This window comes from Vicia villosa, unplaced genomic scaffold (genome assembly GCF_029867415.1).
Source record: "Vicia villosa cultivar HV-30 ecotype Madison, WI unplaced genomic scaffold, Vvil1.0 ctg.004348F_1_1, whole genome shotgun sequence".
NCBI lineage: Eukaryota > Viridiplantae > Streptophyta > Magnoliopsida > Fabales > Fabaceae > Vicia > Vicia villosa.
The window spans coordinates 67721-85993 of record NW_026706418.1 but is presented as its reverse complement, the minus strand read 5'-3'; the positions used below and the strand labels follow the sequence as shown (position 1 = coordinate 85993).

The following is an 18273-nucleotide window of genomic DNA, read 5'->3' as shown; positions in this document are numbered from 1 at the left end:
CTATGTGTTTTGCCCTAGAATTCAAGATAAGAGTTCTACTTAAACAAATAGTAGCAGTATTATCACAAAACATAGGGATGTTACTCTCATAAATTTGATAATCCTCCAACTGACACTTCATCCATAGCATCTGAGTGCTGCACAGAGAAGCTGAGATGTGTTATGCTTCTGCTATAGAAAGAGTAATTGTTGATTGCCTCTTGCTTGACCATGAGATCAGGTTGTTTCCTAGAAATTGACAATTTCCAGAAGTGCTCTTACTTTCTAATCTGTCTCCAGCATAATCTGCACCACAGAAACCATAAAGAGTATACTCGAATGTTTTCTCATACATCAAGCAAAGGTTAGTTGTTCCTTTTAGATACCTCAGAATCCTCTTAACAGCGGTTAAATGAGATTCTCTATGATCAGATTGAAATCTAGCACACAAATGAACACTAAATAAAATACCAGGTCTAGAAGCATATAGATATAGAAGGGAGCCTATCATACCACGATATAGCTTCTGACATACCTTTCTAATTACCTCTTCTTTCTTCAGAATGCATGTTAGATGCGTCAGAGTCTTAGCTAACATGCAATCTAGCATATTGAATTTCTTCCGAAGTTCTTTAGTGTACTTACTCTGATGAATGTAAGTATCCTCTAGTCTTTAATCAATTTGAATTCCCAGAAATAATTTCAATTCTCCCACAATCCGTGTTTCTGTGTTATAGATTATGTAGCATTTTGAGCTTTTACAGTATCCTAACAATAAGCCCTTTATTACCTATGGTTTCAGAGCCGATAATCTTGCCTTTCTGATTACCTGTGAAACCAACAGCGTCTTCAGGCTTAAGTTCCAAATCTTGGAACATATGCCTTTCTTCCTTCGTGTGTCGTAAGCAACCATTCTTCTTGATCATCAGAGTTTGACTCATCATCAGTTGTCAGTTCACTCTCTAAGAGCATCTCCAATGGTGCAACTTACATTTGAGTTCTTCATGGGACCCACTAAGCCACATCATATTAAAAGAATTTATTTAATTTTAACTTTAATAAAAATTTGATATGGGTCCCACAACTTTACCTCATAATTTGATTTGATTGGGTACTACAATCTTTTAGTTGTTGCATTGCAATGCAACTCTATTATGATATGGCAAATTTTTTAAATATTTAATTATTAAATTAATGGTACATGTGGAGAAATCAATAGAAGAAACTACCATTGGAGATGGTCTAAGATAACTCCACTTGTGTTGGCTTCAACCATGAGTGCAACGTTAACCTGTTCTTCATCAGAATCTTCCTCTTTTGAATCAGAATCATCCCATGTTGCCATGAGAATCTTCTTGGTTTTGAACACTTTCTTAGGCTTCTTATCTTTCCTAAGCTTTGGACATTCATACTTGTAGTGTCCAGGTTCTTTGCACTCGTAACATATGACTTCAATCCTATCTGCTTTCTTCTGAGGTTCATCTTCTTAAAGCTCAATCTCATGACTTCTTAAAGAACTAATCAGTTCCTCAAGACTGATGTTGTTCAGATCCTTTGAGAGCTTCAAAGTAGTTACTATTGGTCTTCATTTCTTAGGTAGACTTCTGATAATCTTCTTAACATGATCTGATGTAGAATATCCTTTGTCCAGAACCTTAAGTCCTGCAACAAGCATATGGAATCTCGTTTCCACAGATTCATCTTCTTCCATCTTGAAGGCTTCATATTTTTGGATTAGGGCCAAAGCCTTTATCTCCTTAACTTTAGTGTTGCCTTCATGAGTAATTTGAAGAGAATCAAATATGGACTTAACAGTCTCATTATCAATGATCTTCTCATACTCAACATGAGAATTAACAGATAACAAAATAGACCTAGCTTTGAAATTATACTTGTAAGCTTTCTTTTGGTCATCTGTCATTGCACTTCTTGCAATCTTGACACCAATTACATCTACTGGATATCTGTAGCCCTCAACTACCAGATCCCAAAGATCAAATTCAAATGCCATGAAATAAGTTTCAATTCTATCCTTCTAATAGTCAAACTTTACTCCACCAAACATAGGAGGTTTAGCTCTATACTAATCTCTATCCCTATTATTAATAGTAACATTGTTGGTAGGAGTACATGTGGGGGTAGCCATTGTTTTACACATAATCTGGATCGGTACTGAACACTGTTAGGTGCTTGATAAAGATTCAAACTCTTTATCACCACTCAGAACCGTATCTCTGATGCCAACTAAAGGTGTGAAAAACACTAGAAAGGGGAGTTTGAATAGGGTTTTTAAAAACAAAGCTTTATAAAAAATAACTCCCCTCTTTAAAACAACAAATACTTCAATCTTGATAATAACAATAGATCACAAGAAGGAAAGAACAAGGTGTGTTCATACTAGTTCACTTGAAAATTATCAAGCTAATCTAGTTCATCCACCAAGGTGATTTCGCCTCTCTCAAACAAGGTTTTAATCCACTATAACCAAACTGATTACCATTGCATAGGCTAACTGTCAATGACTAACACAATACAATCTTTAAGACGCATAAGTCCTAAACTTCTCAAGAAATTCTGACCAACTGGTCTCTTGAGGACAAACTTTAAGACACACTAATCTTACACTTCTCAAGAAATTTTGACCAACCGGTCTCTTGAGAAACAATCAAACAACAGTTTGAATAAGAGTTTGTTTACAAATAAATGCTTTTACACAAGCTGAATGTAAACGATATTTTTTCAGATTCTAGACTTTTAAAGAGAATGAAGCTATGAACAGTCTTTCAAGAATGTATATGATCTTGAATTAGCAGCTTCCTCTTTGAGTCTTCAAGTCTTTATATAGACAATATAGTAATATACCCGTTAGAGGGCAAATCTAGAAACTCTAGAAGTTTGGCGGCTTGAACGTAGTGGGGGACAAGATCGTACAACGCGTCCGTCCTTTTCATGGCAGTGGAGCTAAACATTCATTTTGAGCCACGTACTATGTATTACATATCGTTATCTTATATTCTTTTTGATCTTCAGAGGCTGACCGCATGAGTTGGAAGAAAGAAAATAATCCTTGGGTCTTCAGAACTTTAAGTCTTCTGAGTCTTTAGAACTACGTCTTCAAAGTCTTCAGCACTTGGTCTTCAACACCCTTTGTCTTTAGAAACATAAATCTTCAGAGCTTCAAGTCTTCAGAGTCTTCAGAACAGTGTCTTTAGAGTCTTAAGCACTTGGTCTTTAGATTGGTTTCTTCAGACTTAATATCAGAGTCACAACTTCAGAGTCTTCTAAAGTGGTTTGCTACTGTTCATCAGAACTTGTGTAGTGCAGAAGCGGAACTTGGTATCTTCTTATGTGTTGGCCACACCTTTCATCAGATTCAGAACTTGTTTGTTAAAAGCTCAAAGCAACAGACATTAGAGTACCAAAATTGTTCATACAAACATACTCATTGTATCATCAAAACTCAGAGATATATAGCAGAACCAAATCTTGTTCTAACAGAAGATGCATCTAAGCTTGGTTAGCTAGCCTTCCATGAGTGGCAAGATTGGTTTTTAGCCCAAAATCTAAGGAAAACACAAGGTGATAACATGGAGTTGGTTAATTGGAGTCTGCCTCCTATTGGTTTGTTTAAATGTATTGTCGATGTTAAGTTTATAAAACATCAAATAAATATGGTTGCCCATACCTTAGTCAAGGCGGCCAATTCTTGGACTCGATATTGTATGTTTGATGAGATTCCTCCTTGTATCACTTTATATTTGATTAATGAAAGCAAATAAAGTTTTTTTTTGTAAAAAATAAATAAATTATTAATTGAAAGTTCCACCTTCATATTTAAATTTCTGTAAATAAAAACATTAGAGACCGAGTTCATCCATCACATCCATCACATAATTGTTTAAAAAATAAACTCCGTTGAATTTATCATTCAACTACCTATAATATCCAAAATTAAATTTATCATTCAGTTGAAATACGTATATAATCCAGAATTATATCTGTATCTACATGGTTAAATTCGTATCTACATGGGTAAAAAATTACACAATCTATGAAAATGTTTTCATGAATCCAAAATATAACCAAAAAGAAAAAAAAAACACAAACACAAAAATTCATCCAAATAGGTGATTTAAAAATTAACTTCACATGTGGTGGGTTCAAATGAATTCATGAGCTTAGTCCCATTAGAAGCAAAAGGAACATCAATATCTGGAACCTTAATATCTGGAAAAATAAAATTCCCAAGCCTAAACCTCATCGTAAAGTATAATTTCACATCAAAATGAAAAACTCCATCGTTCTTATCACGTTGAAAATCAGAAACCTGATCATGGTCAAAAACCATCACACGTTGCCCAGAAAAAACACCACTCATAGGGCTCGAGCTTTTCGTGTATTGACGGAAAGAATTTAACCATGTTATTACATCCGTTGATGCAAACCTGGTTCTTTTGTAGGATACATGTCCTTCAATTGCATCGTAGTAGATGTTGAGTTTTTTGTTTGGGTTACGTGCCGTGAAGTTGAGTACGAGGTTGTAGTGGAGGGTGTTGGTGTTGGTGGGGTAGTTGAATTGAGTGAGTTTGGCTTCTTTGACACTGAATTTGAAGGATTGTGGTTGGATGATAAGGAACAAAACAAGGAATATAAGAGCAACGATGAAAACTATTGCTACGAGGAGCTTCCAAATTAAGCTGAACAGGCAGCAACAACATCTTCTGCTACGGTTGCGGCGTTGTGCTTGTGCGATATAGATGCTGAAAAATTCGGAAATTTGTTCAAGTTTGATAGAAGAGTTTAAGAGGAATTGAATATTGAAATGTATTTTATGGTGAATGATGTATATATAAGCAAGCACGTAAGGATATGAGGCGTTGACACTTCAATTGAATAGTTCAGAATAGGTGCGCCTGTTTAGTTATCTTGTTGTCCACTTGAAATTGAAGCTTGACGTGTTGACCATTCAAAGGCGTTAGTTTGGCATGAGGAAACCTTCATTGCTTATCATAATATGAAGTGGCCATTCACAAATGACTGAAGTGCTTGATGATTCTAACAATAGTTGCTTAATCAAGAGAACCTAATACCGCTAGGATGAGGTTCTTAGACGATAAGGAACATTGACGCAAATGTTGTCTCTGGAAGAAATTCTATGGGAATAGGTTAGGGATGAAAATGTGAGATTCTTAGATAAACAAGGACTATTTATTAGTAATAAGAATAAACATAAATAAATAAATTTAACAAGTGTAAAGAAACTCATACCTCAAGAGAAACAAGCAATAGGAAGAAGGAATATTAATATAAAGGCAAAATTCCCTTTTTGGTCCCTTATGTTAACCTCTGGATTCATTTTGGTCCCTTAACTTCAAAAAGTGTCATATTGGTCCCTTAACTCTTCAAAAGGTGTCATTTTAGTCCTTTTTGTCACATTAGCGACGGAAAAACTCAAAAAATGGTCGTTAAATCAGTCGCTAATATGACAAAAAGGACTAAAATGACACCTTTTGAAGAGTTAAGGGACCAATATGACACTTTTTAAAGTTAAAGGACAAAAATGAACCCCGAGGTTAACATAAGGGACTAAAAAGAGTATTTTGCCTAATATAAAACAAAAACACCTTTCACTCAAAACAAAATAAACTTATATTATGGAACTCGAAACTAAAAATTCTAATTTCACAATGCAGAAGTATTTTTCAAATTATTTTGGATTTGAATATTCTAAACTTAATTCCACCAAACAATTATCAGGACTCGTGTTCATCCAAAATTTTGATGAAAAAATAACATATTTACTTAAGACATTCTCATACCCTGATCTAGTTAAAATTATTCTAAAGAAATTAAATTTTTTTTATTTTCAAAAAAAAATAATATTAGAAACATTACAAGATATAATAGAAATTTTTTTTGAAGAATATATATATATATATATATATATATATATATATATATATATATATAGGGGCGGTTTCAAGGCCGAGCGAGCCTGGGCACGCGTCCAGGCTCAACCCCTATTTTCTTTGTACTTCTCCCAATTTAATAGTCGATTTTTTGACAAAATCATAGACAAAATTATGGGCGAAATTAGTAAAAATAGGTTGTGAAAATTAAAATAGATAAATAACCAATTGTATAATTAAAGTTTTAGTCCAGGTTGCCTAAAATTCCTGACTTCGCCATATTATATATATATATATATATATATATATATATATATATATATATATATATATATATATATATATATATATATATATATATATATATATATATATATATATATATATATAAAGGAACTATATTGAAATAAAAAAGAAAAAATAAATAGGATGAGGAGACGTACAACCTAACCCTCAAAAATTAGTAAAAATGATAGTTAGACATGTTTAATCTATCTCTCGAAAAACTTTCGTGAACATAAATAAGAAGTGAATGCAACTAAATGTCAATCAACCAAAAACATGCATTGCATAATCTCTATATGCATGTGCACTACACTCTCTGAAAATGAAATAAATGTGAAATTCCATCACTCCATGTTCGTACTCAGCACTTAATCGATTACCTCTCATCCAACTACGATCCATACCTATGTTCCGAAATTAATGCATACATAATTAAATCATTATGATGCCTATAATTGACATTAAAAACTTGTCCAAAAGGCGGGGGTGCAGACATTATTTCTAATGAAATTATTTCATGAATGAGATGGTGTATTGAAAGATTTGATGACTTGAAGAAATTTATTAGAATGGAGAGACTTTTAAACATGAATGAGATGGTGTATTGTTATAATTATTTTTTGAAAATTTATAACTAATTTAGTGTTGGATAATAACTTTGATTGGAAAGTTTATAACTAACTGTGTTGAGTTGTAATTTTGCTCTCAAAATTTATGTAAAATTTATAAAGAAAAACACCACATTCAGAAAAACCATAAATACATATGTATGAAAGCTTAAACATATCAATATCCAACGATAGTTAGGCCACAACAAGAAACTAACCTTATTATAAATCAGATGAACCACAATGAGCTATGTATCTTCAAGTACCTAAAAAATACATAAACATATAATTTAAGCATGTTTTGAATCACATTCTATAAATTATAAAATAAACTATTGTCCCTTAACAAACATCTTTTAAACATATAAAGATGAATTCATTTGATGATATATTGTACCAGTTTTGTCTCTCTTTTTTTTTGCAATTTAGTAACTTAGTATTTTGCTTTCATACGTTGGATTCTCTTAGTAAATTTTATTGATTACTTTATTTCTTTCCTAAATTTTATTGAACGATTTTGCTTACATCCATAGAAGGTAGAGAATAAAGTTATATTTATTCACCTATATTCATTTAAACATAAAACTATACCTTTATTTGCCTTTAAAAAAATATAAAAATGTAAGCCCATATATTATTTTCCTCCACAATGTTACAATATTCCTTAAACTAATCGTATTTCTACACTTTAAAGCTCATCTCTATTCTCTATGATTAAAGATGTTAAGATGATAAATCGCATTCCATTATCATTTCATTTTCATACCTAACAACGTATTCAGGGAAGGTTCGTTCATATGAACACAAAACTTGTTATTCAAAGTAGTTTTCCTCCATTAAAAATGTTAAGTTCATAACCATTGACATAGTGGTTGGTAGGTCCATTCAACTATGTAATGGTTTTATTCACTTTACATCTTTATTTTTGAGTTTTCAATTTTGTTATTTATTAAGAACCTTTTTTTACAGCAACAAGAAACAAGAAACAAGAAACACATATTTCTTTCCAGAATCCAAAACAACAACAAAACATAAAAGTCGTATCACAGTTTTATCAACTGATTCTGCCAATAACTTAGAATCAGGGAAGAAGAAGTGTACCAGAATGAAGGCAGCGAATGAAGGTCGGTCCTCCGACGGCTGCCGGCGAATTCGCGAATAAAGGAGGCGGCGAAAGACACGAGGACGGCGGCGAACGAATCGAGCGAAAGACACGAGGACGGCGGCCGAACGAGGGCGGCGGCCGAACGAGGGCGGCGGCGAACGAGGGCGGCGACGAACGGCTGGGTTGCGGGCGGAAGAAAAGAGGAAGAGAGGAATATTAGGAACGAGGGCAGAAGAAGGAATAAAATGAAATGTCTGAGTTTTAGTCATTAGGGTTTTAGTGGAAATGGGTCTTTTCCCATCGGGTAAAAAGTGGACCGATGTAAGCTCCAAAACGGCCAGCACTTTTCCCATCGGGCAGAAATGGGCCAATGTAAAAGCCTGAAGGCCATCACTTTTCCCATCGGTTCATCTATCGCCCGATGTAACAGCCCTTATAATCCCATTTCGTTTTATTTACAAGTTTGCCACCGCGTTTTTTTTTCCCATCATTTGAATTAAATACCTGATGTAAAATCACTAAATTCAATTTTTTTCCCATCATTTGAGTTAAATAGCTGATGTAAAATCACTTGATAAATATTTTTCACATCATATATTTTTACACCTGATATAAAAACTGTTTATCAAATGTCATTTTTTTAGTAGTGCCTTATTAGTTTTATGTGGGTCCTGCGAAGGGCGCCACTATACTAGTAAAAAAGTACAGGAGTGCATGTTATCTCTTAGAGATGAAATAAACTTGGCATTTAAATTTGGTCAATTAGGGAAACCATGTCCTTACGTTAGGGTGACAATTGAATCCATTAAGAAGAAATTCATCCGATCCAACCACAAAAAAATCCATCCAATCTATCTACTACATAAAAAATAAGTTAATGTATTGGATTAAATCCATCCATTAATATACATGGATGAATCCAATCCATCTAACACATTTTGATGATCCAATGGATTATTTTTACTTTATACTTTAAATTCATGAAATTATTTTTAGAAATTATTAAAAAATAATTTTTCAAAAATTAAAAAAAATCGTGTTTTTCATAAATAAAAAAAATTGAGTTTTTTCGAAAAAAACAAAAAAATTCTAAAAGAGAAACACGAAAAAATGAGTTTTTCGAAAACACAAATATCGAGTTTCTCGGAAATACGAAAATTTGAATTGTTTTCGAAAAAACTAAAAAATCAGGTTTTCTTAAACACAAAAAATTGAGTTTTTTCAAAATAACGAAAAAATTGAGTTTTTTTCAAAAAAACAAAAAAAATGGAGCTTTGGGAAACACGGAAAAAACGAGTTTTTCAGAAATACGAAAAAATCAAGTTTTTTCTAAAAATTGAATAAAAAATCGAGTTTTCGGAGACACAAAAAATGGAGTTTTCCAAAATACAAAAATTGAGTTTTTTTCGAAAAAAAATTGAGTTTTGGGAAACAAAAAAAAAATCGAGTTTTTTATAAATAGGAAAGGTCGAGTTTTTTTACGAAAAATCGAGTTTTTTCGAAAAACCAAAAAACTCTAGTTTTTCCAAAATACAAAAAAATCTAGTTTTTTTAAATGAAAATTCTCGTAACTCGCGATCGATGTCGTGTCGGATATTATGACATCCACTTCAGAACTGATTATAGAATTTATGCAGAAAGTAAACAAAATAGTAAAGAACAAAAATAATTGTTTACCCAGTTCGGTGTACAACAACAACTACTCGGGGGCTACCAAGCCAGGGAGGAAATCTACTATAAGCAGTATTAATTCAGAGCTAAACTCCCCCGTTTACAACTCTTCACTTAAGACCTACCCAATATAATTTCAATCTAGTGCTAGACCTGAGTTCCCACTCACTCCCCCTCAATCACAACAGTGATAACAATAATAACAAATAAAATAGGATGAAGACACACTTCAAACAAATCTTTATTTTGCTTCAAAGCTTCAATCAAGGGACACATCACTCATGCTTAAAAGCTTAGAGTGACAAAAAAACTATTACAACTCAAAAACACCTTATTCCAATACAATCATCAAAGAGACAATTGTTTGGAGTACAATTAACACTAACACAAAACACGTGAACACAAAAACGATGGAAACACATAATTCTTCACGTTAAAACCCCTGCTTCTGAAAGTAGGATTTGCAATCTTCTTATAGGCAACAACACTTGGGCCTTCCAAACATAAATTAGGGTTAATCAAGTTAACCTAATTTCCACATCATTAGGGTGTTCACATATGCTGTAGTACGATATATTTTAGCGCAAATCATACAACACAAAATATAAACTTTCCTAAATTGTAGCCTGAGATAAATAAGGAAACATAACAACTAAAATGTAACAGCTACTGCTATCAGATACTGATGTCATGGCATCGAGCATGACATCCAACGAAAACATATATTAGCTCAACCATACAATCGTGCACAATTCCACACACAGTGTGTCATGACATTAGTCAAGACATCACACACACACATGAATGTTTTACCACAAAATGTAGCCAATTTAAAAGCATCTACAAACTCCCCCTTTGGCAAATTTTTTGCTAAAACAACCTGTAACACCCTTCTAAAACCCCGCGGAAAATTTAACAATAATCAGAGTAAAACATGGAAAGGGCATTACAACTTCCAGATAATTAAAACAATACTCATGTCATGCCATAAAAGAGAACGTTAAACCAAAATTATCCAGATTAACATGTTAACACTGCGGAAAATATCTTTAACATCTGAATAATGAAACAACCAGAGTCATAGACTCAAAATACCACCATAAGCAAAACACCCAATGAAAAGAGTTTAACAAGTAACTCTAAATAACGTCCCCAGTGAACCAGAGCATGACACAGACCCAACTGACTCTAACGAATTACTTGACGAGCTAATCCTCACGAAGTACAAAAGCTACTCCTCAATCTGAAAAACAACAACAGTAAGGGTGAGTCTCATTCACATTTAACCAATGTTATAAGATATAGGTAATAAAATATCAATCACACATTATTCACCCAATTACAGTTACGATCAGATTCACAACAACACAATTAGTTACAACAAATACACAATCAACACGTATTATAACATTGGACAATCTTCCATTCAAGTTATAATAACACAAGTAGCCTAATGCAATGCAACTACATGCATGTGGTACCAAACATGGGATAACCCATCTCACCGGTCCACCATCGTCAAGGATATGGAAACACCCACTCACTAATTCCACACAATGGGAATTAGCTACCACTAATCCACCATCATCAAGGATCAGCCACATAATGATTATGAAATGCTTGTATCAACCATAACATGCTCATCATCAACATTAATCAACCAGATATCATAATCATCAACCAACACAACAATCAATAGCCACATATAGTTTATGCTATCCTCAACCATAACAAAACATATATTTTACATCGACAATATATGTATATCAACCACCAGTTACAATCACGGCATCACAACAGATAAAACATTCACCATTGTACCTGTACGCATAAACTATCACCACTAATTAAAATCGAGAGTTTTAATATAAAATCGAGTCACGAATCAAAACACCATTTTATTGTATAAATCATTTAATTAGCTTCACTATGCTCGAAACGGCACCAAAATCGGACAAACGGATCGAAAGTTATGACCTTCAAAATATTTTTCAAAAATTGCATGCAGTGCGTCGATGCATAGCCTCCTTCAGGTCGACGCATAGAACTTCTACCACTCTCGGGTAAGCGCATGCTGACCCTATAGGTCGACGCATGCTAAAACTCAGGTCGACGCAACTGACACTTTGGTCGACGCATTCGGCGTTTTATGCAGAATTTTGCTGCGATTTTGACATCCTTCCTCTCCCAATTCCAATCCAATCACACCATAATCATACCCACATCAAAACACCATTAAGTGACAAAATATACAACAATTATAACACATTTCAAACGTTAAAATAGCACCATACATGATCAATACAACCAATGTCAACCAATTCTCCAAAACCTAACATCCCACAACCTAAACATAACCTAATTGATGTAAACAACATGTTCAATCCATCCTACTACCTATAACCCCATAATAGAAGATAAATGGAAGATTCCCCCTTACCTGAAGGTAGATTCTTCGCTCTTCCTCTCTTCGCACTTTCCGCTTCTCCGCTCTTTCACGTGTTTCTCTTTTCCAAATGTTGTAACCTTCTCTATTCCATAACTCCTTCTATTTTATTAAAAAAAAATAGAATAACTTTGGTTAATGGGCTTAATAAGTTAACACCTCCCTTTTAATTAACCACCACACGAGCCCAATAGCTATATTTCCAATATTTCTCAATAATTCTCATAACATCAATTATTCCAATTAAATAATTATCCTCTTTAAATTAAATAATTAGAAATAATTTTCGGGGTGTTACACAACCAGTCACCACATTATCAAAGATTCTTTGCAGTAGAAAAAAAAACAAACACACAACATACAACCAGAGCACACAACCAGTTAAAACCACATCTGCAGGAATAGCTAATACAAATACAACATACCACATTATACCATCACAACCACGAACCATCATGCATATACTCACACAAATAGATCAACACTTCCATCATACCATCACACATACCAACTACAGAAATAAACTTCCTCCAGAATACAACTTCATTCAATAAAACCAAAAAAAATTGTCTTGTTGTCTTGGGGGTGACACTAAGTTGACATTAAGCTACTCCCTCTTTTTGCCAGAAATGTTGCCAAAACAACCTTGATATTCAATTAAGTACAGGCCAGACTTAAACCAAAAAATATACTGAAAATATTAAAATCCACAAAAAAAAAATTACCAGAAACAGCTGTTTCAGACTTCAGACTCAGAGGTACTGAGTTCTGCATCTGAAGTGTCTTTATCAGTGCCATCATCTTGACAGGCTTCTTTCTCAACTTCTCTGTCTGATTCATTCTGTTCGTCCATATCAGCATCAACAAACTCAGCTCCTTTATCCATCTCAAGGGAGCTGATCAATTTTTCAAGACCTAGTTTTTTGGACTCTAGCTCCTTACATGTTTCCCTTAGCATTTCAATCACGGTAGCCTTACTTGTAGTTGTGTTGTCTTTGGATGTTCCAACTAATGTTGTGACAATGTCAGGATCATGTGTTCCTTGAAACAGTTTGTAGTGAAATGATAAAGCACTTTCTCTCTTGCAAACCGTATCATTTTCACTTAGGATATTAGGGTACTGATTCACAATTATACCACATATGATAGATGGGAAAGCAATAGGACCCTTCACACTATAACTCCCTACATGCTTCATTGTCTGATCAAATATGTAAGTACCGTAGTCAAACTTGGTCTTGGTTCCAACAGCATATATAAACTTTCCCAGCACAATAGCAACAGATGACTTGTGGTTTGTGGGCACCCAATTAGCAGCTCCAATCTTGTGTAGCAATGCATATTTTATGATGAGCTTGCTTGCAGAAAGTTTTCCTTTCAGGGGCCAGGCTTTCACCTGCTTAGCCGTGATAACCTCACATATTTTATTGTCAGTCACTTCCATCTCAGGTTGAGCTTCATTAGATCTTCCAAGAAAGTTGTTGATAACAGTGGAGGAGAAGTTAACACATTTTCCTCTAACATATACTTTTCTAAAATCCTTTGATTTTCTATCAGCACAGTTTTCTGATAGAGTCACAATGAACTCTTTAACCAGCATTTCATAACACGTAGGCAAATGAATAACAGTTTTCAATAGTCCAGCTTCACGAATTAGGTCCATGATTTCTTTATTCTCAAGGACATTCTTAGCCAACTCCCTTTCCAAATCTAACCTCTTGTGGTAAACATATTTCCACCTATTGACACCGGAAGGATAATGAAAAGAGATATTATCAATGGGTACCCCAGGAACACTAGCAACTAGCTTGCTAGTTGTTGGTTTCTTCCTTAGTGGAATGTCTTGAGTATTAACATCAACATCAGAGTCAGAGTCAACTATAGCTTAAGCCTTCCTTTTCTTGGGAATAAATTTTCTCCAAGATTTGGTTGGACCAACAGAAACACTCTGAGACATAGCTCTACTCTTTATGGGACCTGTAGAGGTACTTTTCTTCCTGATAAAATCAGCAAAGGGACTTATAGGAGGAACCTTTCTCTTTGGGGAACTTTGTACAGCAGCCTTACCTTTTCTCCTAGTCATAAGCCTCTTGGTTAAGCCAGGGTTCACAGCAGCTACCAGATCATTATCAGAAAACTCATCAAGATCCACAACATATGAGGCTGTTCTTGTAGCAGTACCTGTACCAGCATCAGCACCAATATTCCCAATGTCATTGACATCCTTTGTGACATCACCTTCAGGAGTGTGAGCATCATTATCAGCGATGTGGACATCATTATCATTAGAGTTCTTTCCTATGATGTCTTCCTTGGGTACAACAGCGGATTCAGGGTTCTGAGGGGGATCATGGATCACAGTTTTGAGAGGAACTGATATCCTAGGGACTTGATGTTGTTCATCCAAGATACGAGTGACAATTTTAGCAATGGCTTTGTGAACATACCTTGATCCTTCCTTTGTTAAATCCTCACGAGGAGTGGAAGATGAGGGATTGGTGGTTCTGCCGCGAACATCCTCCTTTGGTTGTCGTACATGTGGAGTGCGCGGTTTCCCTACCTTCAAATCATCAACATGCACCATTCTCAAAGGTACAATATTTAGAACCTCAATAGGGTTAATCATATTAGTGCTTGTAGCAGTGTTATGCACATTGATAGAAGACCCTTCTTTGGGAGAGAAGGAAGACGATTGTTGAGACATCTTGATGAAGAGAGTGAATCTTGAACAATACTCGGAGGAGGAAGATCAATTTGAGAGCACATGATAGTTGTTGTAAGAAGACGGCAACTGAAGAATCCTCTTGAACAATACTCGTCCTATTTTTGTGGGTCTGGGCGTGATTTACGGGCCCAAAATATAGGAAACAGTGGAAAAGGTCTTGGTTAGCCGAGCAAGGGGAACTAGCCGTTGGCGGGGACCGAAGCCAATCGTTGATTTTTGGAATTTTTCATATCGAAAATTAAATATTTATGATATATTTTATTTTAAACCTTAAATATTTTAAAAATTTAATTGAAATACACTAACAATGTAAAAAAGTCTTACATTGTCAATAAATCCCAACCGTTGATTTGTTAAAATTATTTGACTTTTATTTTAATTTTTATTAAAGTAATCCGTTTGAATGGTGATGATGCACTGATGGTGTAAAATTTTTTAAACTGACAGTGCATACCAATTAATCTCATATTTTAATTAAATAATCATTTATTAAATTTAATTTTAATTCTTATGCAACAATGATGATTACTACTTTTGAAATATTTTTTTATTAAAAAATAAAAAATTAAATTAAATACATTCTCACATTCATTATGAATATTTTTAAAACATATCATTTATTTAATATACGATGGTAATATCTTCATTTAATTTTTGAAATTATTTGAGATTTTATTTCAGTTATAACAATCAAATATTATAAGAGAATAAAATACTTAATTTAACACGTGTAAAATCCTACTGTACTAATTATTAAAATCATGTCTTACTAATTTATCATCGTTTTTTATGTTCCAAAACTTGAATTTCTATTTAAATTATAATGCATTAGTATTTTTAATTGACAAAATAAGGGTATAATTGACAAATTATAACATTAAACTATATAAACAACATTTAAATAGAAACAAAAAAAAATCTTCTAAAACAACACTTAAAAAGAAACGGAGGAAATAACATTTATACTAAAAATTGATATGATTTTGTTTCAATAAAAAACATGAGACAACTATGATATATGAAAAACACAATTTTCTCATGAAATACTCAAATTTGTCATTATTTTTATTTAATTTATTTTATTATGTATTAAATAAGTATGGATAAATTCATACTATATATTTGCATACGTAAATTCATAATATATGAATTTTATATTCATATGATTTTTTATACAATTTACTTATCACATTCCATTTTCCAAAAACTTTTTCTTTTAAGTTTTTCAACAATTGTTATTTATCCAAGATTTGTCAGAGATTCGTTATAAAACTTAACAGTGTTTAAATTTATTTTTTATTAGATGATAAAATTATACAGTATCAATAGACTCTAAATTTACAATACAGAAGAATTTTAAAATTATAGGCATGCCCGACGGACCGAACATATTTTTTTGACGGACTGACAAAATATTTACTTAAATTGAACCGATATTAGAAATCATATGTTTATTGACTTCTGAATTATTATAGCATATAACTTCTAAATTATTACACAAATTTAACAAACATGATATTATTCAATTCATTAAATCTAATCAAATTATTAAACCAATATGTTTTTTTTGTTGTATAATATGTTTTATTTTATAATATTTATTAATGGATATTGTAAAATTAAAATTATAAACAATTATAGGCATGACCGACGAGGCAAACCTGTTTTTCCACGTTATATTTTGTTTAATAGCAATTACCAAATCGATGTATATCCAAAAAACTACTACAACTTGAAAAATTAAATTAATATTTGAATGACAATTAACATTTAAATTTTTTTTCTATTAATTCTAATAAATTAATATACTCTTTTTAATCACAACTATATAATATTTATATCGATTTTACGGGACCCGCCATAATTCGCTCAAAGTAAAAACAATGTTAAATGCTATCATAGTCACTTTTATTTTAATTTATAAGAAACAAATCAACAATTATCATTCACATGAAACACACCTAAAATTAACAATCCGTCAAAACATGGATAAAGAATGACACAATTTGTGAACATGTTTTCATGAAATCTAAATTTTTACAAAAAAATTAAAATAGCAAAAGAAAAATTCTCCAATCAAACAAGTGATCCACGAGACATGATACTTAAAAATTAACTTCACATGTGGTGGGTTCAAATGCATTGATGAGCTTAGTCCCATTAGAACCAAAAGGAACATCAAGACCACATTTAATGTTGCCTTTAGTATATGGAAAAATATAATCACCAAGCCTAAACCTCATCGTAAAGTATAATTTCACATCAAAATGAAAAACTCCATCATTCTTATCACGTTCAAAATCAGAAACCTGGTCATGGTCAAAAACCATCACACGTTGTCCAGAAAAAACACCACTCATAGGGCTCGAGCTTTTTGGGTATTGACGGAACGAACATGGTACATCCGTTGATGCAAACCTTGTTCCTTGGTAGGATGCATGTCCTTCAATTGCATCGTAGTAGATGCTGAGCTTTTTGTTTGGGTTATGTGCCGTGAAGTTGAGTACGAGGTTGTAATGGAGGATGTTGGTGTTGGTGGTGTAGTTGAATTGTGTAAGTTTGGCTTCTTTGACACTGAATTTGAAGGATCGTGGTTGGACGATGCAGAATAAGATGATGAATATGAGAAAAAGAATGAAGGCTATTGCTATGATGAGCTTCCAAATTACGCTGAAGAAGCAGCAACAGCATCTTCTACAACGGTTGTGGGGTTGCGGTTGTGCCATAATATAGTTGCGGAAAAATTATGAAATTGAAAATTTTGGTAGAAGAGTTTAAAAGTAAGTGAATATTGAAATATGTTTTGTGGGGAGTGGAATGATGTATTTATAATAAGCACGTAAACAATTAGGATAGATAGCGTTGAAAATTCTGTTGAATAGTTCAGAATAGGTGTGCTTGTTTGGTTATCCACTTGAAATTGAAGATTCTACTTTTTGACCTGTAGGGTACGAACACGTTAGGCCATGACCATTCACTCAATCCAGTTGGATCACAAGCCCAATCAGACGCGTTGGTTTGGTCTAGGAGACTTTCATTGCTCATCATATGAAGGGGCCATTCACAAAATGAAGTAAGTTAGAAATAAAATTTGGGAATTTTTTTATTGAACCCCTATCTTCTTTGTTACCTCTGGTGAAAACCCTTAAACGCTCTTATACTTCGGAAATGTATTTTCGAAGTATCAAGAAAATGTGTTTTCTGAGATGCATTTCCGAAAACACATTTTTATTCCAATTTTTTATTTATTTCGGAAATACATTTCCGAAATCACCATTTTGGAAGTGCATTTCTGAAATACTGCGCGTTTTGCAGTTTTAACAAAACATCCACCCCACCCCCAAAATCATTTACCCTAAACCAATTTCAAACTCAACCTCTCTTACATTTTCTGCAAACCAACTTCCAAGGCTTCATCTACTTGTTCTACTACATTCAAAAGCATCTCAATCACCTTTAATTTGTAAGTTTCTAAAACTTTAGATCTATGATTGAAATACATGTTAGGGTTGTTAGAAATTAGAAAAATGATATAGGGGTAGGTT

The 18273-nt window shown here is 33.3% G+C and overlaps 3 protein-coding genes across 3 annotated transcripts; all 3 read right to left on the bottom strand.

Moving 5' to 3' along the window:
* Positions 1-2897: 2897 nt before the first annotated feature.
* Positions 2898-8239, bottom strand: LOC131641987 (uncharacterized). The gene is made up of 2 exons (XM_058912282.1): positions 7749-8239; positions 2898-4862 (listed from the first exon to the last, which is right to left on the bottom strand). Exons 1-2 carry the CDS (start codon positions 8237-8239, stop codon positions 4112-4114), a joined length of 1242 nt encoding a protein of 413 aa, XP_058768265.1. The 3' UTR covers positions 2898-4111.
* A 4503-nt stretch (positions 8240-12742) lies between these two features.
* On the bottom strand, positions 12743-14707 carry LOC131641986 (uncharacterized). The gene is made up of 2 exons (XM_058912280.1): positions 13939-14707; positions 12743-13845 (listed from the first exon to the last, which is right to left on the bottom strand). Exons 1-2 carry the CDS (start codon positions 14705-14707, stop codon positions 12743-12745), a joined length of 1872 nt encoding a protein of 623 aa, XP_058768263.1.
* Positions 14708-16566: 1859 nt separating this feature from the next.
* LOC131641985 (NDR1/HIN1-like protein 10) lies at positions 16567-17528 on the bottom strand. Its single transcript, XM_058912279.1, has one exon. The coding sequence runs from the start codon at positions 17452-17454 to the stop codon at positions 16834-16836; it is 621 nt and encodes a 206-aa protein (XP_058768262.1). The 5' UTR covers positions 17455-17528; the 3' UTR covers positions 16567-16833.
* Positions 17529-18273: the final 745 nt, after the last annotated feature.

What these genes read in the sequence shown, in the direction of transcription:
- LOC131641987 (XM_058912282.1), bottom strand. Translation starts at nt 8,239, where the DNA reads ATGGGAAAAGTGCTGGCCGTTTTGGAGCTTACATCGGTCCACTTTTTA. An exon ending in GTTTCTTGTTTCTTGTTGCT is followed by an intron (nt 4,863 to 7,748) that starts GTAAAAAAAGGT and finishes ATTCAATTGAAG; the next exon opens with TGTCAACGCCTCATATCCTT.
- LOC131641986 (XM_058912280.1), bottom strand. Translation starts at nt 14,707, where the DNA reads ATGTCTCAACAATCGTCTTCCTTCTCTCCCAAAGAAGGGTCTTCTATC. An exon ending in GTCTCAGAGTGTTTCTGTTG is followed by an intron (nt 13,846 to 13,938) that starts GTCCAACCAAAT and finishes TTAATACTCAAG; the next exon opens with ACATTCCACTAAGGAAGAAA.
- LOC131641985 (XM_058912279.1), bottom strand. Translation starts at nt 17,454, where the DNA reads ATGGCACAACCGCAACCCCACAACCGTTGTAGAAGATGCTGTTGCTGC.